Raw genomic sequence first — 25,567 nt, 5'->3', positions numbered from 1 at the left:
AGCGTCCCACATCCTCAGAAGGATTAATGGGGATGGTGGAGCAAACAGCTTTTGTGCTTCTGTTCAAGATTCATGTTCATTAAAGATGTAGAGTTTTCAAAATGCACTGAGGTGAAAATTAGAAACTCTGTTTAATGCTGTATGTATGTGTGTGTATGTGCACTTGTTGAATAGAACAGTTGTACCAACCTACTACTTAAATGAAATGTGCCATTACTCTTTATATTGCATTGGGACAGGCCAAAGTATGGGGGTACCACATCTCAGGATAAGGGAATGCAGTTCTTATAATGTCATGCTAGAGCAAAGTGGAGAGGTGTAGGATTGGTGTTACATAAATTGGTCTCAAACATCATGAAGTATTTAGTGTTGGCACAACATTGCTGCCTGCTGCAGTTCTCCCTCTGCTCATCTTAGCTCAGCTGTTTGACCTGGTCTTTAATCTTCACTTCTACTGTAATTGTGGTGAATATAAGAGCTTTTCTGTCTGAATGAGCATGTTTTTTTAAGGAATTACTGTTGAACAGTGTTCCTGCAAATGTTTAACTATCTCGCCTAAATCTGAGCATTTTGTTGAAATGATCACTTTTAAGGAGGACAGTAGAGAATTAATTTAATAGTAGCATACCATTTCAAATTTTTGCATAATGACTCCTCAAGATCAGTTGCTAGTTCTGAATTTAAACAAACAACAAGGCTCCAAGTTTGCTTTTCCTCATGTTTCATTTTATTTCATTTTAATTTTATTAAATGGTATTGGCTATTTTTATATGGCACTAAAGTGGGATGAAATAAAAAGTTGCTGTTCATTTTGAATCCAAATATATGAAAACATATATAGCAAAACAGGTCGAGTTGTGAGGTGATCTGACTGTTAAAAAGCAGGAGTAAGAAAAAAAGAAAGCCTCCTGTGAGTTTGACGAGCAGGCAGTTGGCAGTAGCAGAAGGTGCAGGCAAAGGAATGCTGCTGAGAGGGTGAGTTCTGGTGTGATCCTGCATCAGCCTCCTCCAGGCGTGTTCAAAGAGGCCTCTGAAATGGCAAGCTAGTGTGCTTTAGCTGGTATGTGGTTGCAATAATTTTGTTTTCATTGGAGCCAGAAAGCTTTTACAGTTTAGCTTGGGTTTTGTCAGTTTTGTTGTTTTGTTTTTGTTTTTTTGCTTTGGAAAGGGCTAAAGAGAGAAAAGGAGTGTACATTTATTACTGCGTTTTAATCATAAGCCTGACAACATGCTCCTTTAATAAAAATCTTGAGGGAAAACTCCACCTGTTAGCATAAGCAAAGTCATTAACTAGATTCTGCAACTTCGCCTCAACCATTCCTACTTTGTTTTCACTAATGGCAGCCAGTGGCACCAAACTCTTTCTCAGCATGTTTAGTTTCTTTTTGGATCTCCTTCGTTGTAGTTTTTAACTCCATTATGGTTTGTTAGTACTGCTTTTTTCATCCAAGGTACTTAGGCACCTTCAGTAGTAATTTTCTTAGTAATTGTTGCCAAGTGGATGAAGGGCAAGGATTATGTCTGACCTTAGTTCAGTTTGCTTTACTATTAAAGTAAAGCAAACTTTCTTCCCAAAATGCATTTGCTTCTTGGGTGTGAATTGTTATGTTATTGTTTGTCAGACTGTGCAAGGCAAGAGCCTTCCAGGGCACCTGAAAGAAGATGAGTAGATTTGAGTGATGGCAGCAGGCGTGGGCAGGCAAGGAGAGCATTTTGTGCTTCTTTTGCTGTATTTTGCGTGGATTTCTTCCTGTTCTCTTGAACACTCATATCCCATTAAACCCCTGTGTTTCCATGGGAGAACATTCCAGTTTTGGCACCTCTTTTGTCTGTTGTGTCTCCAAATGTGTCTCCAAAAGTCAGTCTTTGCTGATGTACAGATTTTTTTTTTTTTCCTTTTGGTAATTATAAAGTGAAGAAGTCTTTTTTTTTGACCATTGGGGAAATAAGGTTCTTGGATTTTAAGGCCACACTCAATAATTACTAGCTTTATTTTGGTGCTTCGTCTCTTACGTGCATGTGAGGTCTGGTATGTGGGAGTCCCATGTACCAGAAATGTGAAGTTTTGTTTTCCAGTTGAAAAACTTGGCTTCATGGCAGTGAAGATACGCTAGCCAAAATAAACAGAAGGTCAAAGTATGGGTTATTTTTAAGTCCCAAGTAGGATACCAGGATTCTTAAATCATATAGAATTTGCCAGCATGGATTACATCATTACTCTAAAGACCTAGGATATACCACATTAGATACAGAGTTTATTTGTTTAATCCGTTGTATTAGCCAGTTGTGAGATGGGCAGTATTTGGCTACCAGCAAAATTCAAAGGACTGACTGCAGTACCATTCAGCCTCCTTCGCCTATATTCTGAAATGAATAACATGCCAATAAAACAGGCCTTATATTACTCAATAATATTTTTCTTAGATGGTAAATTGGCTTCTCTTATTTGTCTGTTTGCTGTCTTACGCTTTCATACAAAGTTTGTTTTGTTTGGAAAGCTGCTTTGCTGTAGTGACAGCTCTGGTTGGTGGGCAGAGGGTGTAATGAGTTACTTAGAAAATTTCTATGTATAACCTGAAATGTTCAGATTTATACTCTACGTTTCAATTTAATCTCTGAGGTAACACTTTGCAGGTGAAATTATCCCCCTGCTGTAGAAGAACCATTGACATTAACAAGTGCTCTAAAACTGAGATGAGAAAATTAGTTATAATGTATCTGTAGGGATTTGGCTGTGTTTTCTTCAAGTATGGCCAATTTGTGTGTGAGATTGCAGGATGTACTGGGCAGGTGTCCTGATGGTCATCGTAATACTAAATTGGGGATACTTCTCTGAATCCCTGTATATGTAAACATCCAAATTCTTGAGGACCAGGGATTTTGGGAGGAAGTTATCCAAATTAGTTTTGTCTCCTTCAGTGTGTTCCGTTGTCTAGCACATTATCTGTGATACTTACTCCTAGTGTCTAGTTTAGATGCAGTTTAGACAACAACATTTGGACTCTGTTTCTTACACACTAAATGGAAAGACATAAGAGAGGACCTAGCACTGTGGCAGCTAGTGGTTTGGAAGGCCACTTTTTCATTTGAAAAGACTGTGCAAAAGATGGGTTTAGAGACATGACACTTTTGCTTCTCCCTACCTTTTCTGAGGTGTGCTATGGTTTGGGTTTTTTTCCTTTTCTGATTTTTAGGAGGTTTGTGAGAGGAATTTAGGTGTACAGAAAATATCTCCCAAAGTTAATGTTTGATTCTGTAACCAGAGCATGCAGAGCTAAGTTAAAACCAGCTTTTAGATCAGCTTTGCAACCATGAGCTGACTTTAATGGGGTGACTACGAGCAAAATGAGGAGTACGATAGCAGTGTGTCCGTGTAGCCCTTCTTACAGAAGGGGAATGCACACCTCGTTCAGATCATTCCCCACCTGGGGAGACTGTAGAACTGCAAATGTTAGAATTTATACAAGCTTTTGACTGTGTTGTTCTTTTTAAAGTATCTGCTCTTGTTTACACTGATGCCTTGTGTTCCTTGACTTCTGAGAGATTAGCATAACTTGTTGGCCCTGCTTAGTCTGTGAGGGAAAGAGCTACGTTTTGCTTTACAAAGCCAAGTAATAAATCTTAGTGAAGTTACGGCAGTTCCTACCTTTCCCTCCCATTAACAAGGTTTAGATGAATGCTGGTCCTGGTTTGTCTTGCCTGGGATTTTTACCTTGCAATGCAGTAATGTTAGGGAGAAGCAGAAAATATTCTCCATCCCTTTCCCCCTCCTTGCATGACTGCACCCATCCACCACTGATGCTTTGTGAATGGGGAAATTACAGCTCCTAAATTTGACATTGTAGACATAACTTAGGGTTGTGACTGTGGAAATGTCTACTTCTTCTTGTATGTTTAAGTTTGGGTAAATATTTTGCAATCTGGGAAAATTTAAGAAAATCCCGAACTGAGTAAACAGCGAACTTGTAATTGGAAGCAACTGTTCGGAGAATTCTGTTGCTGCTTTACATTTAAAAGAAGTTAGGTGCAGCAAGTTTGTATGCTTGCTTTAATCCATTATGAAACTGTTTAGATTGTTTAAGAATCATTTTTAGGTAACTGAAATAGGCTAGTCTGCTTTAGGTAGCCAAACCCTGTAAAAGCTTTAAAACTTTGCTAGAAAAATACCAAGGTAAAGACCAGTGCAAACATACCTGCATTAGGACAGCTTGCCTGTGAATATTTTTATTTTAATTATATTTCTAATGACTACCTCCTAAGTTTTCACCAGAGTGGGTGGGTCAGGTTTTCTGCTCCCTCTTTCCATTCTCCTGTTCTGAAAATTTTAGCAGGGAATTTGGTAAACTTCAATCCCAGTAGTTAGTGAGGTGGCTAGTTTTTCTGAAAACTGGGTAGAGGTAACTAAGGCTGTGATTCTGTCTGCAGCTGGCTCTGGCACTTGCTAGACTTTCTGCTGGCCGGTCTGGTATGCTAAGCCAGCAAAAATCTAACCTGACTGAAATCACAGTTTAATAATACCAACTAGATTGGGTAGGGCCATCACATAAACAAAGCTTGTGCTTGTTGCAGAGGGATAGGTCCTGCACACAACTATATGCAAAAGTACGTATCTGTCAAGCAGTTCAATAAGTTTACCTTTAGGTACCTTTGTGAAATCTAGGGTTTATTTTCAAGTTAAGTATAAGTTGTTAATTATTTCCTTTTTTTAATGTCTTACAGCAGAGCATTCACAAATTTATGCTGAGTAGATGTCGTCCATATATGTTAATTAGAATGGCTTTGTTGGGTCACACTTGAAGTATCAGTTTGTCCAGTATCCTGTTTCTTACAGTAAATAGTAAATTCTGACATCCAGTAGTAAATATATAGGGAAGGGAATAGTAAGAAGGAACATTTTATGATCATTCCTTAAGACCCTTCTAAATATCTGCCCCATAGGGGCTTTTTGAGCCAGATGTGACATCCTTGAGTTTAAAAGCTCTTCATGGAGCTTTCATTTGTCCAATTACTTTCTGAATCTTTAAATATTTGGAACTCATTCCCACAAGACATTGCAGATCACAAAGGTTAACTATGTACCATGTGCGAAAAAAGAACTTCTGTGTGTTTCTTTGAACCCCCTCTTAATAATGTCAACTGCTGTTCCCCAATGGTTGCGTTTGGAAAATAGTTGTGCTTTATTTATCTTCTCTTTGCCACCTGTAATTCTGTACTGATTTCTTCTGCTCTGTGTGCTCCCTTTTTTCAGGCTGAGCCATCTAAGTAGCATATTTCTGCTTTTAATCTGGTTTTTTTTGACAGGGAGGCCTGATGGCATGCATTACTAAATCTGTGGGTGCACTATGGATTCATACAATAGAAGAGTATTTTTGTTTTGGCACTTTTAGTTCTTTTCAAACAGTTTCGTTTCATTTGCTTTATGATATCTGTCCAGCTAGAGTTTCCATTGGACTGCATGACTATGTGACTGATCTTTCCTAACAGATAGAACTCCTTTGCTAGGTATGTTATTTTTGCATTTGCCAGTGTTGAACTTCTGGTGTTCTCTTGTACAATCCCTTCACAAGTGAGAGGGTTCTGCAACTGGTATAATGATGCCTAGGATGTGGGATGAAATTGGGACTACATTACTCTTGATACTATGCAAAAAAGCAGAGTGCTTTGGTTTCCCAAAATGATTTTAATCCAGGGGCAACACAGGGGACAGCTGATGAATACAAAGAATTGAAGCAAAAAATTTATGAGCAAAGCTGCAGTGGTCTCAAAGAAGTTTGCACAGACATCCTGAAAGACTGATAAGGAATACTAATAATAAAGTATTATTTTGAGAAATTAGCCTTTCTGTTGAGTGTAGTAAGCAGCATCAAAGGAAACATCAAGTGCTTGTTTGGCAATTTTACAAGCAGAGAACAGAGACTGCCAGCTGTTAGTGTGATGGAAGCAGCAGTTAGTTTTCAGTTAAATGTGAGTGGATAGCTAGTGTGAGAATAGTCGGGGGGGTGGGGAAGTAAAAGCAAGCAATTTATGGTTAGTGTCATGGAGCAAGAATCATGAGGGAAGCAGAGAAAGGGTGATGTGTTAGCCATACAAGTCAGCATTTGTGTATGTGTTCAGTAGGATAAGCAAGAGGCAGTTCAGTAGAGTAAGTTATATGTGTTCTTCTGTTTGTCAGCTGTGGGTTGGTTTGGTATGCACTGAGGATAATGGGAGCTTCACATCTGTCATTTCCACACTGCACTGGGTACGCAGTGGAGAATGAATGGAGTCCCCAGTGTGACAGGCTACACTGCAGACAGGAATGCCAGATTATTTTCTTCCAAGGCACTGAAATGCCAGGGCAACTCAGAGATCAGTCTTATCTCAAACATTGTGAAGACCTTGCTTGACATAATACTCACAAAATATAAACAAAAGCATGTATTTTTGTTAGTTTACTAACTGGCATCTTAAAAAAAATGTCAATTTTTTTCTTGTTATTTACCCTTCTAGTTCTAGGTCCAATGATTAGTTCTGTGACAAGACAGCATGACACTTTGAGTATGACAGAAGCCCTGATGCTGCAGCAGAGGCTGGGAATATTAATGGCCAAATCTAGGTGAGTGATTTTTAATCCTGCCAGTTCCATAGCTGTTTAATTTCTTCCTCATAGTCTTGGTTCACGTATCTCTTTTGAAGCAGCATTGCAGTTCTTGGTTTTCTGAAATATTAATATTAGAACATAATTGAGGCAAAATAACAAGCTTGTAAGATAATTGATTACATGCCGTTTCTTTGTTGTTCCTGAGATACAGAAGCTGTGTTTCAAACACATACTACAGCTTTCTTCTTGAAACTAGTGATTTTTTTTTTTTTTCCCCCCAAACTGCTTTGCATTTCAATTCTGGGGTTTTTAAAAAAGTTTGCAGGCAGCTGTCTTCAACAGACTTGGTCAGTTATTTCATGCTGAATGCATAGAAAGTGTGATACTAACAGCATGCAGCTGTGTAGTTCTGTTTGCACTGCAAATCATTTGAGGAGGTCTAAGTCTAGGCTTTATTAAGTGCATGCATTGTCCCTGAAGGCAGCTAGAGGGAGATGCAACTGCATTGTATGGACCAGAGTATTCACTGTTAATCTGCATTGAGGCTGTTGTCACCTGTTGCCCTTCATAGCAGGGGATTCTCAGAGTGAATAGGGCACTGAGTAAGCTGACAAGAACAACATCTGAACATTACTGTACTGAGGCACTGTGGAGTGCCAGGGCAGGAAGCCAGGAACAGGGTGTTATTACCTGTATCTCCCTTGCTTAATGGAAGAGGAGGAACAACTACTACTACTACTACAAAAAAAAATTTAAAAACTTCACCATGCAAAAAAAAAAAAAAAAAAAATTGTTGTGTGTAGCATAGCTTCTCTCTGCAGCAGTAGAAGCAAGCAAGCAACCCCCCAGTTTTATCTTGATTTGGGGAAAAAACTTTGTCAATATAATGCATGTTTTCATGTTATGGCCAGAAATGAATCCATGATTTTGATTATTTTGCCTCTTTATGACTGGATTAATTGGAGCCATGTCCCCTCTGCAGGGGATTCTTGGCTGATTTATACAGTCTCTAGAGCAGGAGTATCTCTTTTGAGAGGCTTTTCTGATCAAAAAGAGCGGAAGAGTTAGCTGTTCTTCATTGTATTCCTTGCACCTTATTCCTTAGCAGACTAAAGTGCTACATGGATACTACTGCTGCATGCTAATAGAAATGCCTGCCTAGAAAACAAGTCATAGTTTTCTCAAGATGATATTGGATTTTTTTTCCCCTCTAGTCAAGAAAACTTACCAACCCATTCTGTCTTCTTTCTCCTTGATTTCTAATGTCATATCTCCTGTTGACCTAACAGCTCTCTTCCAGGATTTCTCTTCCAGGATTTTGCTCCATTTTTCATTTGTGTAGTGGAAATTGTAGTTCTTATCCAATAAAAAGATGATGTAAATGGGTTAAGTATTTTCTTGTATTTAAGAAATACGAGACTTAACCCCCTCTTCATGGTGGTAGAGGGTGAAACAGCAAGCTGTGAGACTTCATTCTGTGAACATTTTATCATATTGTTTTGTGAAAGTTTTGCCATACACACAAAAATCTTTAAATGAAAATACCAAAAATACCAATTTTTTTTTTTGTTTCATTACTTTAGCCATGCTGTTCGGTGTTACTTGGGTATTCTGCTGTTTTATAACGAATGTGTAACACAATTTAATCCAAATGGAACTTAATAGAAATAAAAGAAACCCCAAGTTTTAAAATATTTGTGTTGAATGTGGGTTTTTTTCCTTCCCTTGACTTCAGTTACATAGTTTGATGCACACTGCAATATGGGAAGTATTCAAAATTGGAAGCACGGAGCCTCACTGCATGGCTGCCAGCACAGGGCTGCCTCCAGGCCTGGAATGCCTCCACTCTGGAGCTGCCAAAGCCAGGGCAGCCTTTCAGGATTGTCATACGGGCTCTGTGTTGCCTGTGCCTGGTAACCTGCTACAGCCCAGGGCTTCTAGGGGTGTCACTAGTGCTGTGCTCTGAGCCGGGAAGTGCTCAATCAGATGGAGCTGGAATCCAGATAGGAGCCTTGTGTAAAAGCCTGGTTTAGGAGATGAAAATCTTGCATGGTGTTTAGCTTTTGCTTTCCCCCAAGCTGCTACCATGGGAATTAAGGTGACAAATCAAATGAGTCTGTTTGGTAGTAACCTCGAGTTATTGGTAGGACTTTAACAGCTCAGTGTTGCCACTCCTTACTGTCAAATCTAAATTAACTATTATATTTCTAGTATCTATGTTGACTTTTTATTACATATGACTGGAAAATTCATTATGAAGAATTGTATGCCAGAGAGTAATTTGCATTGGGTTGTTTTGTTTATATTACTTTATTTTAACTTCAACTAAGTGATCATTTTGTTGCGTGGGGTTTTTTTTCCCACTTTAGAGATCAGATGGTCTTCTAAAGAAGTCATGGGTAGCTGTTGTAGCTGTCCAGATAAAGAAACTGTCCCAGATAACCACCGAAACAAGTTTAAGGTATGCAACTGGTGTGATGTGCTGTGAACTGTTTTGTTGCTTTCTTGCAGACTAGGCCTGTGATTTAAAAAAACCTTTTTTTAAAAAAAAAATTAAAAAAAAAAATGAAAATAGAGTGCAAATTTCTGAACAGCTGACACATTGCAGAGTTGCAGGTCCCTGTGGCTACAGGTTTCTCTTGCACCTTTGAGAAACCCTCTCTTACCAGTGGTGACAGGAATTCCCTAGACAGGGTAGGCTTTTTAGGACAGTTCTGATCTTCAGGAAAGAGATGAAGCCCTGTGATTTTTATCAATCTCCATTTCAGTTGGTAGAGTCCAAGTAAGTGGTGTTGCCTCTGGAAGGCTATAGAAGGTCAAGTTAGGGAAGGAGTCGTTAGGATAAGGGAATAAATAGCTTTTGGAGAAGTGTGATTATGAACCTGAATGTGGGATCAGAAATGGAAAATTTTAAGACCGCTGATTTTACTTGAAGGTCTCTACCGATTATACATTTTGAAAACTTTTGTCCTTTACATGGAGAAATTTTAAAGTGCCTTTTGTCCCATATATCTCTGGAATTTATAAGCATGTGAACACTCGTTCATGTGCTTAACCTGCTAAGCATAAAGCATCTGAAGTCAGTGACTGTAAGTAAACATATCTTTGCATAGTCACACAAGTCAGATTTGCTTCTGTGCTCCAAACCGTATCTGTAAGTTGAGAAAGGAATGTAAGGCTTCCATAGTGAAAAATGATTCATGTATTGCTTGAAGGCAACAGTGAAACGAGCTTTAAAGCCATGGGAATTTCTGGAAATGTTTAGTATTATAAGTTAAGAAAGCTGAAGGATAAAATATTTTTCTGTTTTCTTGCTCTTTATGTATCACTTTGTGTAACTAGTTCCTATTTTTCTCCATGTAGAAGTCTTCTATTGTTTGTGTGGGTCACTGATTTAGCAGCAGGGGGAGAGAGATGAAAGATATAATTTGCAAAATGAGGAAAATGGGCATAAGCCTCAGGGGCAGATGAAACTATTCCTACTTCTTTTCAATTGACTAGATTTCAAGTTGAAAATGTTTCTTTAAAGAGTAACATTAATTCCACAGGGAATTTTTTTTGGTAGCTTTTTTGTTGATTAAGAAAGAATCCCACTAAAAGCAGCATTGTAAGGTAAAATAGGGAGGAAGTATATATTGTCCAAATTCTGTAAAGGATGCAGATGATCTCAAAACGGGCTTAAAAGCAAGAAGAACAAGAGTTTAGCTTTATATGCATCTTTTCACACAAGATAGCTATAAGGTATTTGAATTATTTGTTGACTTTAAAAAGGCAGCAAAATATCTAAAACTGTCAGGTGATTCAGCACAGTGCAAGGCTGCACATGTATGTGAAGGAAACTTTATCTTGGAGCCACTTACTCTTTCTCATTCCTTTTCACAACTGTAAGTGGGGTTATATGACAAAGCAAATATTATTTTTTTTTAGAAATGGGGTTTTGAAATATTCCATTATCTGAGGTATGCCTTATCCATGTGGGAATACTAGAATATGTACATAAAGCCAGTTTAAAAAAATACTTAGCTTACAAATCTCTTCTACTTTAAATTTCTCATCAGATTTTACGCTAATGTTAGGCAGTCTCATTTGTATTGTTTTTAAATAAGTATAACTTTAATTTTTTAAATTCTGGGTTAGGGTAGCAAAGAAACTAGTTTGTTGAGTTCTTTTTTTCTTTTTTTTAAATGTTGACTTCAAGGATTGTAACTAATATGACAGTGCAGATGGAGTCTACCAGTCAGGCATTAAGATTATTAAAAGTGGTGGTGTTTCTCAATAGAGTAATTACCTAATGCTTTTTAATTTCTTTTTTATAGGTTATTAATGTGGATGATGATGGTAATGAACTGGGTTCTGGCATAATGGAACTTACAGATACAGAACTAATTTTGTACACCCGTAAAAGGGACTCTGTAAAATGGCACTACCTCTGTCTCCGTCGCTATGGCTATGACTCAAATCTTTTCTCTTTTGAAAGTGGTCGAAGGTGTCAAACTGGACAAGGTATGTGCAAATGTTGTATATAAAGCTTTGTGGAAATTTATTTGATGTCGGAAGATATTTGCCAGTCCTTTGACAAGAGTTACAAAGGCTATAGTTCCATATGTGAATGTGGTTTCTGGAAAAAAATTACCTTATGAAGAATGGTCTTCTGAGGATTTGAGTTGCACATAGTTTTTGGCATTGTAGGTCTGGAGGACTTCAAGCTTCTATGTGAGTATTCTTTTGGTCAACTTAGGAGGTGGATTTGACAGGGAAATTCTCCGGCCTCAAAGGTTGACTTGACTTAGGGGGAGGCAGTAGAATCTAAAACTGTGGAGGAATCTCCTCAGAATTCAAAGAATCTCTATTTTTAAGATTTTAAAAGACAGGAGCATGAACTGGATATCCCCACCGTATTATTGTCTCCAGTAATAAACTTCTGTGTCATCCTCTTCCTAAAGCAAATACTATTTTCATTAATATCAATGACATAATTCTCAAATTTTGATATGTTTTTTTATGAAGTGTGTATACTTCAGTTATGCTCAGTTATTTTTTTGTATGGCTTTCACTGGAAAAAGATGGTTACCTTTCCAGTACCCAGACCATGCCTGCCTTGGCCAAGGTTGGCTCCACCTGAGAAGATTCAGGTGTTTCTCTCTTCCCTAGAGAAGTCCCCGAGGGAACAGCTGTTTCAGTTGAGCTCTCAGCCTGGTTTTGCATCTTCCTACTGTGAGATAGCCGTGTGTAGTTGGAATTCTTATGCATTCATATGTTGTGAAATTAAGTTCCAATGTTTTTCTGGATTTTTAGCATTTACTAGTGTTCTTATCAATAATTTTAGACACTGAGGAATTTCGGGTTTTGTTTTTTAATTTCACTGTTAAAAAATCAGAAAGATGGAAGAACTTGATCATAAATAAACCTAGTCAATATTCATTGTCCAAGCAGAGGTAAAGGAAGACAAGTTTTTTTTAATGAGAGTTTAAAAGGCATCAGTTCATCTCCTAATGAGAAATGTAGATATTTTCAAGCAATGAAGTATACTCCATATTAAACGAAATCTTCATAACTCTTAAAGTAATAAACTTGGTTTTGAAGATAATCACTTTAATGGGTTTTGCCGGTTTAATTTACTGCTTCTTCTGAACATTGAAAACAGATACTAATAACATTTAATTGAAAATACTAATCTGAAGGTTCTTCTCTACAGTCTATTAGCAAGTCTGCAAAATCTTACACCAAGTCTAATTGACTTCTCTGCTTTCCTTCTAATTTTCTAATTTTTCTTTTTTTCTTTTTATAAACAAGATTAAGCAGGCTGTGTAAGCAGCAACCCTTTCTTCCCTCTTTTGTTTCTTGCCTTCCTTATGTAATACTAAAATACTGTGAATATTGAGAAAAAAGAAATGTGGCAGAAAATGTTCTCTCCTGCCCTTTTGCAATGGAACATTGTTCCTGAGACCTACAGTGGGTTTTGTGGGCACAGTTGCAAAACTTCACTTCATGGGATGACCAAGAAGTTTTTCATTTGAGAATTCCCTGAATACTGTCCAGCAACTTCTTACATTAGTCAGTATTCTTGTTTCTGTTTTTTTTCTTTAAAATTAAGTTATTTCTGTTGATAAGTTGTGCGAAGCAATTATGGTGAAACATTGAGTTTGTGCTAGGCATTAAAGACCTTGAAGACATGTTTTGGGAGCACATCTAACAGATAATTCAGGATATGAAACCTGGAAAAGTTGGTATGTCACCAGTTGTGTGACAGATCACATTGTATTTAATATGAATGTATTTAAAGGTGGCTAAATTTCCCAGAAACCTACTGGGAACTTTTTAAAATTTGTGAACCTAGATTTTTTTAAAATTCTGGTTTTTGTCCGTTAAGATTTAAATATCCAGGCAAATGTTCAGAAATATACAAAATACTAAGCATGGGCTATTGTACTTGGCTGGATTAGGGACATATAGTAGTAGAAGCACTGTAGCTGCAGTGTTGCAAACATGAAGTTTACTCAGTGCAGTAGCTGCATATTAATAGCTGAGCATCATTCCTCAAAGCCCATTCGGTGTATTCCCAGCTGGGGCTGTGTGAACTTCTGCCATGTGAAGCGTTTCTGGTGGTTCTGATCTATCACAGCTCTGCATCCCTAAATAAATACATGATGATAGTGAGTGCCAGCACATTCACATGACTGCACTTACAGAAGCAGCTGTATAGGTAGGTAGTTTTCAGTAAAGAGTGTTTTTAGATTGTAATAGTCGCTTTAAAAAATGAGTACCTGCGCCCACGTTTAACAAGCGTGTCAACTTTAACTTCATGCTTTCAATGGAAGAATAATCCAAAGCTGCGACTTTGCTGGTGAGGGTAAGTTGGGACACTCCCTGCTGTTCAAAGGCAAAGTGGCACAATACACACACAAAATACATGGTATTGCTGCTAACTTTGTGTTCTGTGTCTATCCTTTAGCCTAAAACAATTAGTTTGTTACTGTCCGTTTCACACAGTTTGTCTTACTAGCTTTTCATTTTAGTCTTCTTAAAGAAACAAAACTTTTACCCAGTGTTTAAATCCTTTTCTGTTGTGCAGGTATCTTATTTTTATGGTAGTTTAATAGAAATCTGATTTAGGAAATATGACTTTGTAGCAGCACAATAGTTTCATTTAATGTTTTTTAAATACATATTTATTTAACAGGTATCGTTTTAATCAGCTTTAAAAAAAAAGAAAAAAAAATCTTGCTGGTTTTTCCCCCCCTTATTTAGCACTCAAAACTTAGTTTTGCTCCTAACTGAATCAGTTTTCTGTTCTAATTTAACTTTTGGTGCATGGGAACCTTATTCTTCTATTAGATAACCACTCTAAAGGTTGTCACAGTAATTTTGTGTGTTTTGGTGCAATTAAAAATTTCATAACACTTTTGCTTCTTTAACAGGTATTCATTATGTGGATTCCAGTTCTATTTCTTGAAAGTTACATATATTGTAAGGCATATTTCTGAGTTCTAGGATTTTGATTTTTTTCTTTTGGTGTATTTATAGGAATCTTTGCCTTTAAGTGCGCCCGGGCAGAAGAGCTATTTAACATGTTACAAGAGATAATGCAGAATAATAGCATAAATGTGGTAGAAGAACCAGTAGTAGAAAGGAATAATCATCAAACTGAGTTGGAAGTACCAAGAACCCCTCGAACACCTACCAGTAAGTATAGTTCTACTGTCAGATGACATACCTGAATGTAATGTGGTACTTAGCTGAAAATAGCATTTGATTTGAATTTAATCTTTAAGTAGTTAAAAAGAAAGCTAATTTAAAGCTAAGAGGCTAATTACTAGTAATGCATTCTCTTGAGGTACTTGCTGAGGATTATCTTTAAGAAATAAGTTTTAGGACCTTATTTGTTGCATAAGAACACTTACGAGTCCACCTATTGAATTGCACTATGATACATCAGCATGCTTTACCTGTAGCATTTCAGAGAAATGTTAATGTTGGGCAATGTTTCAAACTTTTTATTGGGGGGAAAAAAGGTACTGCTAAAATCACACGTGCAGTGCCTTTGGAATCTTTCTTTTGCTCTGAGTAGATGGATGGGTGAGTGAAGTATTTAGCTAAAATCTTCTGGTATTTTTGAAATCTCAGATGGCTTGATATTTGAAAGTAGGAATTCCAGTTTATTGATGATTTCAGAGAAATGGAAGCTTACATAAATGAGTCTCTGTTTGCTGGGGAGAGATGCTAATCGTAGAAGGAGAAGTTGCATAGGGAGTTTACTGGGTGTGTAATACACCTAGGTTTCAGTGGTTGCTTCAGAAATGTGTTCCAGTAAATACCGGGATGCTGTTCTGTTTTCCATTTCCTTCCTCCGAGCAAAATTGAGCTTTGTGAATATTTAATACTGTTTTACATATTTAACTTTCTCTTTTGAAACTTAAACTTAAGATATAAGGTGTCTTATTCATATACAGTAAAATGTTCTATTTTAATATGGTTTTGCTTGTTTTCTAATTGAATCAGCTCCTGGGTTCAATGCACAAAGTTTACCTAATGGCTATCCCAGATACCCATCTTTTGGAGATGCTTCATCACACCCTTCCAGCAGACATCCTTCTGTCGGCAGCGCGCGCCTCCCCTCTGTCGGTGAAGAATCAACACATCCTTTACTTGTAGCAGAGGAGCAAGTGGGTGTTTTTTTCCCTTCATACAGCTTAGGTTCTACATTACTTCAGATTTTTCTAATGATTGTTCTGTAGGCTTTCACCTGTGTTTTTCAGTATCAGGTGTAATGTATTCCTACAATATTTTAACTACCTCGGAAAAGTGTTTGCCTTGCCTCTTTAAAATGATACTTTCTAGAATGGCTTGACGAGGAATTCATATTTATATACAAATAAAGATATAGAATGCGTGTGTTTGCATAATAATCTTTTCAAAAATTTCAGTAATTATTTTTAAACATGAGTAATTGTATGTTATAATGAGAGATCCTGGTCAAAAACCTTTTTTGTATGTAAGTCTTCTATTTGCCAAATAGAAATCATGGAATAATTTAGGTTAGAAGGGACCTCTAGTCCTCTAGATCAAAGTTCTAAATTAGAGAGTAGCACAGAGCCTTGTCCTGGTCATGTTTTGAATACTACAGTCAAGGAGATTCCACGATATCTGAGCCATGTGTTCCAGTGTTTCACCACCTTTGTTGTGAAATCATTTCTCCCTAATATGTAATCAGATTTTTGCCTGTTACAGCTGGTGTCAGCTGTCCCTTAGCCTTTTGCTGAACATCTCCACAAAGGGTCTGGCTCTGTCTTTGCTTTATCTGTTAGGTAGTAGTAAAACAGCTATTAGGTGGATCCTCCTCCTTCTCTTAAAATGGAACAAGGATGGTGTCCTCAGCGTCTCCTTGTATGTCACATGCTCCAGCTCCTCTCTAGTCTTGGCCCTCCCCTGGACTTGCCTCAGTATGGTGATGTCTGTCTTGTACTGGGGAGCTCAGATTCAGGCTCATGAGAGCTGAATTGATGATAACAGTAACTTTCCTTAACTTACTGGCTGTGCTATTGCTAACACAAACCAGTGCATGTTTGGTTTTCATTGCTGCAAGAGCACACTGCTCACTCATGTTCAACTTACCTGGACCCCTGAAGTTTTGCTGCAAAGCTGTTTTCAATCAGTTGGTGTCTAGCCTGTACTGTACATGCTGTTTCATACCAAGCACTGGACTTTGTATTTGCTGTGGCTGAACTTGGTAAGGTTTCTATGAGGTTGGTTCTCCAGGCCGCTGAGATCCCTCTCAGTGAAAACCCTACCAGTCTGGATAGACTGAAAGCTTTCAGGGTATGTTCTCTCATCATTCAGGTTGCTGATGAAAATGATAGTCAAGTTTAATAATGTAATGTGGTTTAAGAAGACTTTCATGTGTGACAAGAAACAGTGTTGGTAACCAGAGCAGACTGCAGTGAACTATCTTGTGGGAAAGGATTTGTTAGGAGCCCTCACAGAAGAGCTCAGGTGTTATTGTTGGAGTTACTGAATAGTAAATGAGTTTAAAAAAATCCGTGTAGGAGTCAAGTGATCTGGTGAATGACACTCCAGCTTGCAGAGCTTGACAGAGAGGTTGACCAAGCTACATGACTGCTGCTGTAAAATACTACTTTTGCTGTTTGGGTATCCATACAGAGAATTAAAATTTAGAGAAGGAATACAGGCTTTCCCATTCAGCCTTGTATTGATCCACTGTGGAAATTGGAGGGATAACCTAGGAAAGTATTTCTGCCTTTCTTATATGGTGCCAAGGCCTGCCTCTTTTTAATTCTGAGTGCCACACTTCATATGGCATTGTATATTTTTCTACTTGAGTTCCTGTTTTTAGGAGTTCCTGTTGGCTCTTGAAGAAAGAATGGACAGTTCTTCCCATAGACCTAAACTCTCTTTTTGTTGCTGGAGTAGTACACAAGGCAAGAGCCCGACGGTTGTCTTAGGTCTCTGTGGTTTTCTTTTTGGTTGAGGTTTTTTTTTTTATTTCCCCTTTTATGAACAGTAGATTTCCTTTGCAGTGTGGAAGTTATGAACATAAACTTAGCCAAAGTAATTGCTGGTCACTGGTAAGGCACAGCAAAGTAGAGCTCTCACTGCTCTGCCCAGGTAAAGTAATGAGCTAAGTCGGAGAAGCCCAGGGTTGCCTTGATCAGAGCCAAGCTATAATAGACCCTGAAAAGCTAGAACTAGAGCACAACTGAGATAAAACATCAAATAAAAATAATTATCAGTGTAAGATACAAATTCTGGTTTTTTGTTAGAGGAACATTAATGTGTAATAACAAAATTTCAGGAAAAAACCTAAAACTGACTACAGTTCAGCAAAATGCAAGAGGTGACTTTTGCTGTTAAACACCTGCCATCACAAGTTTTTCTTTTCAGGTATTTTGATTAGAAAAGTGGGGAGTTAAGAAGCTAATAAATATGGAAGGAGGGGAGGGAAGGACACAGCAGTGTTTGAATTTCCTCTTTTTTCTTTCCCTTTTAGGTGCACACTTACGTAAACACTACTGGAGTACAAGAGGAAAGAAAAAATCGATCAAGTGTGCATGTGCCACTGGAATCAAAGCTTTCAAACACTGAAACAACTAAAGTGAAAGAAGATCAGATGTGTACTGATGACAGAGATGCTCAGGTTCTCCTGGAGCCTGAAGGAGTGAAGTTTGTTTTAGGACCAACACCTGTTCAAAGGCAGTTAATGGAAAGAGAGAAACTGGAACAACTTGGGAGAGATCAAGTTAGCGGCAGCAGCACAAACAACACTGAGTGGGACACTGGGTACGACAGTGATGAACGTAGAGAGACACCATCTGGTAACAAATTGGTGTATGAAAATATAAATAGGTTATCAATCCCTAGTGCCTCAGGGGTCAGGAGAGGTCGCTTGACATCAACCAGTACCTCAGACACCCAGAATATTAACAACTCTGCTCAGAGGAGAACTGCGCTGCTGAACTACGAGAACTTGCCATCCTTGCCTCCTGTTTGGGAAGCCCGCAAGCTGAGCAGAGATGAAGATGACAGTTTAGGACCAAAGACCCCGTCTCTGAATGGCTACCACAATAACCTAGATCTAATGCATAACTATGTCAATACAGAGAATGTAACAGTACCAGCAAGTGCTCATAAAGTAGAATTTCCACGACGTCGGGACTGTACCCCAACAGTCTTCAACTTTGACATTAGGCGTCCAAGTTTAGAACACAGGCAGCTCAACTATATACAGGTTGACTTGGAAGGTGGCAGTGACTCTGACAACCCTCAGACTCCAAAAACCCCCACCACTCCACTTCCGCAAACTCCAACCAGGCGCACAGAGCTGTATGCTGTGATAGACATTGAAAGAACTGCTGCTATGTCAAGCTTGCAAAAAGCACTGCCCCGAGATGATGGTACTTCTAGGAAAACTAGACATAACAGTACTGACTTGCCTATGTGAGCCTGGGGAGCATTGAATCATTTGCACCTTTTGTGAAGTTTCTAAAATTGAAGATGCGAGTACTTTGCATTTCTTAACACTAACGCCTTTTATAGACTAATAGAACTTTTTCTGCATACTTCATGTACTTGTCTAACTAAAGGGAATTAATGTAGAGCAAGTATTCATTTTAGGTAACACTATTTCATTCTACAGTAGAAGTAATTACTGCATAGCAGCATCACCACCTTTCACAGTGCCTCTTTAATTGATTAGAGTCTGAGTGACATGCCAGTTTTGAATTTATAAATATTCTGGTCTGGTGCCTATACTCATTAATGGCATTTATAACACTTTTTAAAGCCTCTTGATATGTGCATTATTAGCAGGTAAACCTAATCTTTCAATATACATATCTGACGTTCATTCCTCATTGAAGTGGTTCCTCCAGAATGAAATGTATGTAATGCGTTAATTCACTCAGTTTGACATACACAAAATATATTGGTTCATCTCAAGGAATATAAACACCATACCTTTTTTGTCTGTGGGCAAGAAGGCCTCTAATTCCTGACAGTTTCCTTAACTTGTGTGATATTTGAGAGGTCACGTTGTTGATCAGAGCTATAAACACATCAAAAACCAGCCGTAAGCTCCTTCCAATGGAATAGAATTCCAAATGACCTATCAAATTCCCTCTGAAATCTGACAAAATTTTAATCTCATCAAAATTTTGGGGTTTTTGTGAAGGAATTCAGGTGGGCTGTATGAATTAAGGCTCTCTTGTAATTTCTTAGTTCAGTGTGCCTTCCTTTCTTTGCATTTGTGTGTTTCCTTTTTATTTGTTCCATAATGTCTTGTTTAAAAGTCAAAATTTTGTACATAGCTTTAATTGTTCAGGGTCATCTACGTATTTGTCTTACTCTCTGCATTTGACAAAGAAAGACTCTTGAAGGTCAAATGGTTGTCTTTGTCCAGTGTTCTACTTTTTTATGCCTGACAGAAATATCCCAGCTCTCCAGCAGCATGCATTATTGCACAACTGGAAAGGTTTTTTATGCAGTTATTGTCTTCCTCTAAAGCATCAAACAGGTTACACGGGAGGCAGGGTACTGGACTTGATAGTTCTTTATAGAAAGTTGTACGTTCTAGCAATGTGCATCCATAGGTGATAGTATACTTTAATTTAGAAAGATAGGTAGTAAATTATCTGAAGGTAGTATTATCTATGAGCATACTTGTTTTCCTTTTGCAGTTGGTGAATTTGGTTACAGTGATGGCTGCTCAGTGTAACAGGTACGTCCAGGTAGAATGTTGTTTATTGAATATGCCAGAGGCACCCTCAGAAGATTTTGTTCTGTTTTGTTTAATAATACTCTGAATAATCTTAGAATTCTGGCAGTATTGCAGGTGCACCTTGGTACTAGCAACAGAAGAGATTGCTCTTGAGCCTGTGATTGCAAAGGAACTGACACTTGTGTGAACTGGTATGATGTAAAATAAGCCTTGAACTGTGAGGAAAAACATACAAGAAAAGCCATTTGGAGATCTGAAAAAGCATTAAGGGTCTCTATGCAATATTTGAATTGAAGTTTTACAAAAGCCAAACTACAATTACTTTCTGTCTTTTGAATTGGTGTGTATTTCTGTTCCTCCAACTTTTTTCTTTGGTCTTCTCTCATTTAGTAGCGGCAGCAGTAGTAGCACCTGAAATATATGTCTCTTGCCATACCATTAGGTGCTATCAGGCAGCCTTTTCACTCTGGCTTTCATAATTCTTTACAGACTGGTACTGAAATACCAGATGGACAAAGAACATAATTCGTACAAGTAAAAGATGGCAGTCACTGAGACCATTGTGAGGAACTTAAAAGAGATTTTTTTAAAAACCCCCTTATTAATAATTTCATGGTCAGCCTCTGCATACTCTTGTGATAGACTCGCTGACTTATGGGGAGACCTTGGTACTCAAGAAGGTAGAGACTACCTAGATGTAGGCATTTTAAAGGTCTGAAATCTCTACCTGACAGGAGGTTGTAGCCAGGTGGGGGTTGGTGTCTTCTCCCAGTCAACCAGTGACAGGACAAGAGGACATAGGCTTAAGCTGTGCCAGGTAGATGTTAGCAAGAAATTGCATTGGAATGGGCTGCCCAGGGAGTTGGTAGTGTCACAAACTCCCTGGAAATGTTTAAGGAAAGACTGGTTGACAAGGTGATGTTCAGTCATAGGTTGAACTCAGTGATCTCAGAGGTCTCTTCCAAGCCTACTGATTCTGTAACTGTTCCCTCAGATCTCTGCCATTGCCTCACCTTATGCTTTGGACCTCCTGGTCTGTACTGAAGAGAAATTACCATGTATTGCAAAATACTTACTGGGTTAATAATATTGATGTGATTCTTCTTCTCAGCATATAGCTCACTTAAATTTGTGAGCTGAACTAATGCTTCAGCATGTGTTTTGAGGCAAATGTGTTTGATCTAGCTAGTTGCTTAGAAATATATGGTCCTCATCTGTATAGTTGGGACTAATTAACTGGACCCTTAAAACACATCTGTGTGGCAGGGATGTAATAATATTCTTAACTGCTAAATAGGGAAGCAGAGGCTTTGTGTAGATCATAAGTGACCTGGTGAAATTTCAGCAACCAGCCATATCCCTCCTTAGTTCCAGTGCACTGTCCTATGCATTTATTCTGAATAGTCTCAGATAAAAAGAATGGTCTGAGCAATTTTTTTACATTGTTGCAAGTTTCACAGTGTTTTCTTAGCTCTGGTCCCCAAAGTTGAGAACATACTGAAATTTCAACTGTCTGTAGCCTTAATTATATTAACAAGTCTGACATATTTTCCAGGACTACTTTTTTAACCTGTTATGTTTTACAGGTGGGATAATGCTTTCTCGTTTTGTGTACGCTGCAAACATCCTGGATAGTCCCTGTCACTCACATGACTCATCTTTAGCATTCCTTATTTTCTGCCCCTTGAAGTAGATGCAGTTGCAATGCACTTTACCCTTTGAGACTTGGTAAATATTTTTTCAATTCAGTCTCTTTTAAAGGCTGTGATGTTAGATTTAGTGTCTGTAATCTGGGATTCAGTTTTCAGCTGAAATCTCTCCATGGTATTTAGATCATATTTATTTTGGGGCCACAGGTGTATAGACAGAGAAACTAGAAATATGTAACCATTTTCTTTAGTAAATGTGGCATGTTAAGTTTACATAAACTAGGTCCTGTAAAAATGGTAGCATCTCCATCAATTCTACTTTTCATCTGTAACGTGCAGTCAGTTGCTGCCCTTCAAACACATTTGACAAGGGGAAACCTTCAACTGTAGGTATTCCTTTAGTGCAATGATTTGGGAAAGACATACATTACTGTATTTTTTAAACAAGGAAACTGAGTTGTTAAAGGACACAAAAAAGTGACCAAAAGTACATAATAAAGATTGTGCTAGAATACAGGGAGTGAGAATTTATTCCATTGTTATATCAGGAAAAGAATCTTTTCCTCAAAATTATGTCAGAAGGAGGACCAATTGTTTTAAATTTTGTGGTGTTTTTTGCTGACTTCCTAAAACAATATTGATAAAGACCATTCTGAAAACCTTGATAGTCATTAGAACATGTTATTGTTTCCCCCAATAAGTATGTTTTGCATGTGACAGGGGTTGAATCTGGTGGTGTGCATTGAAGCACTATTCCTATTAAAGTCTTCAGAGTTCTTACAGAAAATATGTGTTGAAGTAGAAATTTCATATAAAGAATTGATAACATGTTCTCCCCCCTCCCTTCCCCTCTCAATGTTTGGATATTTTTGTGTGTTTGCACCCCTGACTAGGGCTTGGGTGTAAAAAGGATCATGGAAATGTGTAAACTGTACAAAGTCCAAACCAATGTCAAAACAGGGCTGCTTTTTATAGGTGACAGACCAGCAGCTGATTTTGCTGGTTTTATAACACTGTGTATTGGCTCAAAATCTGGCTGTTCTTGTTTTTGTTTTATATTTAACCACTTCTCAATGAGAGAGATTCAGGAGAAAGCAGATTGTTCTTATTCGTTGTTGGTGAAGTAAAAATGGAAATTCTGATTAATGTCAGTTACTATTTTGAGCATATAATGATGTATCTGATTTGGACGTCTATTCCTAAGCAGTATTCCTCGCTTCATGTAAGGTGAGATCAATGGTGAAATTCCATTTCTGCACTGTACTAATTTATTTAATGGCTGCAAATAAGATGAAACTAATGGAATAGGAACTAGTAGTGGACTTAAAGCTGAAATTCTCCTATTTCCCCTAAAGGAGTTTGGTCCTTCATTGTGATAGATAGAGTTAGGTATTTTTGGAATTTAATGATATGATCTTTCCCATCTCTTCTTTGAGGTAGCAATTCAGGCATTTATATTTGACAGTATTTACTTAATATAAACCTAAGTTCATTTATTATATCTTTATTTTTAATTCATATACACTCCAAGAAAAAAAAAATCCAGAAGAAATTCCACCACAAAAAACTGCGTTAAGACGGAGTCAGGTTTGCTGATGTCCTTCTTACAAAGCATATGAAAAAGGAGGTCGTATGGAGGTTCTTTCGCAATCTATAGGAATTACTTCCTCTTTTGGACAAGATAAGTGAATCAGAAGGAAAAAAGGAGCAACTTAGCATCTGCAACTCTGACCATGTCTACATTATTTCTTGTACTGTGCTGTAAGGTATGTGACTAAGTCTGTCAGATGTCTTATGAGGATATTTTCCTAACACGGTGTTTACTCCAGATTAACGCAGTATTTTGTTTGGAAGTATGTAGGTGTGCAGATAGAAATAGAACATGAGAAATAAGGTTGATGAAACAAGTGTTGGACATTTCTATATTTTTATATATAATGAAGGGCATTTTTGAAATTTTTCTTGCAGTTTTAGTAATTCTTTAGTGTGGCAATATACATATATTGTGACAGTGTTTTCCACTATATCCATTTCTTCGGTGTAATGCTATTTTATGTTGCAAATATGTGTATATACAAAGGAAAAAATATAAAAACTACAATTAAAAAAATAGGCTCAAGCCCTTCAGAACAGGGACCGTCTTCCTCTGTGTCTGCAAAGTACTAAATGCCTTGAGGTCCCAGCCAGAGCTCCAGTCTGAGACCTGTAGTGACCGAATTGCCAAGTGAGGAGCGTGGGGGAAGCAGCTCCTCTGCTTTCCAAGAGAAGCCTTAGTATAAAAGGTGCCCTGAAGCTCACCCTGCCAATCCCTGGTGCTGGGGTTGTGCTGTGTACGGCTGTTCCCAACACCACCTGCTGAGCGACCCAGAGAGCCCAGAGTCCAGGTATCCTTTGCTCTGGTCCGTCCCTTTGGCAGTAGGAAAGGAAGTCTGACAAGGAGCTTTGATGTCATCAGGAAGTCTTCCTTGTTAGCAGGGTGACCCTTCCAGAGCTTGTTCGGTCTGCATGCAGTGTCCTTTGAAGCCGATCAAATGATTCATGTTGACTTCAAGGGCCACTGGATGAGCTCCTGCAAGATAAGTTTTGCTGACGTAACAGCTCTGTTACACCAGAGGACCTGGTTGATCAAGTTCTTCAGGAATGGTCTAAAGAGATGTAAAAATATAAATATATTTAATTACATGTACTGAAAAATCCTATTTGTTGTGGTCAGAGTTCAGATAATTATGGGAATTTTGATTTCTTAGCCATACTTGCATATATATTGCTTTAACTATTGTGTATGAAAGAGGAAGTGATTCTAAAATGTGTGAAAGATCAGGATTACACCTGTTTTTTAATGGTCATGTTATTTAGGAATGGATGTCAGCGAATTTAACTCCATAATAATGCAGTTTTTTTGCATTGGAATATGTGTGTATATCATACACCCACATTTTATATATAATATATTATATATTTGGTACTAACGTTGTATTTTGAAACTTTGCCAAATTGCGAACACAGATGTTCTCACTTGTAAGACTTTGGTATTTAATAACTGAATGTATAAGAAATACTCTGGTATGAGAAGAAAGAGTGTTATATGGTGTCCCACAGTCCAGATGGCTCGACCAGCAGGCACGTTGCCTTTGTCACATCTCGCTTCATTGCAGCATCACCTTTGGTCTCCTGGAAGGCAGTGTGTGTCCAGCCAAACTGCAGGCCAGCTGCGCACCGCGCTAGCGTCAAAGCTGACTGGTAGTAGTGATAAAATAGTCACCAGTGTGCCACAAATGCATTTATTAAATGCAGAAATAGACATTTCTACAAAGGCCAAAATCCTATGTTGTATGTTCCTTTCTTGTCATTACATTGTATCATATTGTAAGATTATTGTATGTCCTAATTTGCATTATAAAATGTTTTTCCTACTTAAAGGCATAAATATAGCAACTTTGTATAAAGGTAGCTTTCTAGATTTTTATTTCTTTTATATAAAAAAAAGTCTAAACAGTTGGGAGTACCATTGCCAAATTGTTTATAAAATTTCAAGTAATTTTCCCTGTTCAGTGAATTTGTTTTTACAAACATTCCATATTTCTTATACTATGCAGAAAGAGTGTATTTTTATGCCATTCCACATTAATCTTAAAAAAATAATTTCACTTCTTTTAAGCTGTCATTATTGAGAAAGCTTACCAAATGTGCATTTTAAAAAAAAAATGTGTTATGTATTATGACAACATTTTTCCCCTTACCAGTGCCAACTTCATTTGGAAAAAAAAAAAAAAAAAATGTAGCATGGCAATAAACTATTGATTTTACATTAAAAGTTGTCTGTGGATTACTTCAGTAGTTTGCAGTGTTAGTGTTGCTGTGTTGTGTTTTGTTCGTATAATCTTTTTTGCTTTCCTTTAACTCATTGCTCAACAGTAAAAAAACTCCCCCCAAACTGATCGTGGTGATCTGAAGTCTGTAAATTCGTCTCCAAGATTTTGTTTCATTTCTGCTGGTTTTCTGTCACATCTTTGTCATGCATGTAGATTGAGATTTTTTTTAAATGAGATTTTTTAAGTAAGGCACTTTTTCCCTTCACATACAGTGCAACAGAGGTGAGGGCACTGC

General features: G+C 37.8%; 1 protein-coding gene across 4 annotated transcripts in view; it reads left to right on the top strand.

Annotated features, from left to right (window-relative positions):
* The window catches only part of FRS2 (fibroblast growth factor receptor substrate 2), a 49,920-nt gene extending 24,646 nt beyond the window's left edge, over positions 1–25,274 (top strand). For 3 of the 4 annotated variants that reach the window (XM_042017797.1, XM_042017800.1, XM_042017801.1), the window contains 6 exons: positions 6,490–6,595; positions 8,950–9,041; positions 10,897–11,083; positions 14,105–14,263; positions 15,080–15,243; positions 17,586–25,274. In XM_042017797.1, the coding sequence (XP_041873731.1) occupies positions 8,976–9,041; positions 10,897–11,083; positions 14,105–14,263; positions 15,080–15,243; positions 17,586–18,536 (1,527 nt within the window). In that variant the 5' untranslated portion in view covers positions 6,490–6,595; positions 8,950–8,975 and the 3' untranslated portion in view covers positions 18,537–25,274. Of the gene's footprint in view, positions 1–6,489; positions 6,596–8,949; positions 9,042–10,896; positions 11,084–13,398; positions 13,431–14,104; positions 14,264–15,079; positions 15,244–17,585 lie in introns of those variants that run through there. The other variant, XM_042017802.1, reaches the window with a different exon arrangement.
* The last annotated feature ends 293 nt before the right edge of the window (positions 25,275–25,567 follow it).

The sequence above is a fragment of the Corvus kubaryi genome, unplaced genomic scaffold (assembly GCF_017639235.1).
Source record: "Corvus kubaryi isolate FWS band 111438036 unplaced genomic scaffold, C.kubaryi_AGA036_p1.0 137, whole genome shotgun sequence".
NCBI lineage: Eukaryota > Metazoa > Chordata > Aves > Passeriformes > Corvidae > Corvus > Corvus kubaryi.
The sequence above is the reverse complement of the archived record's forward strand: the minus strand, read 5'-3'. Positions and strand labels throughout refer to the sequence as shown.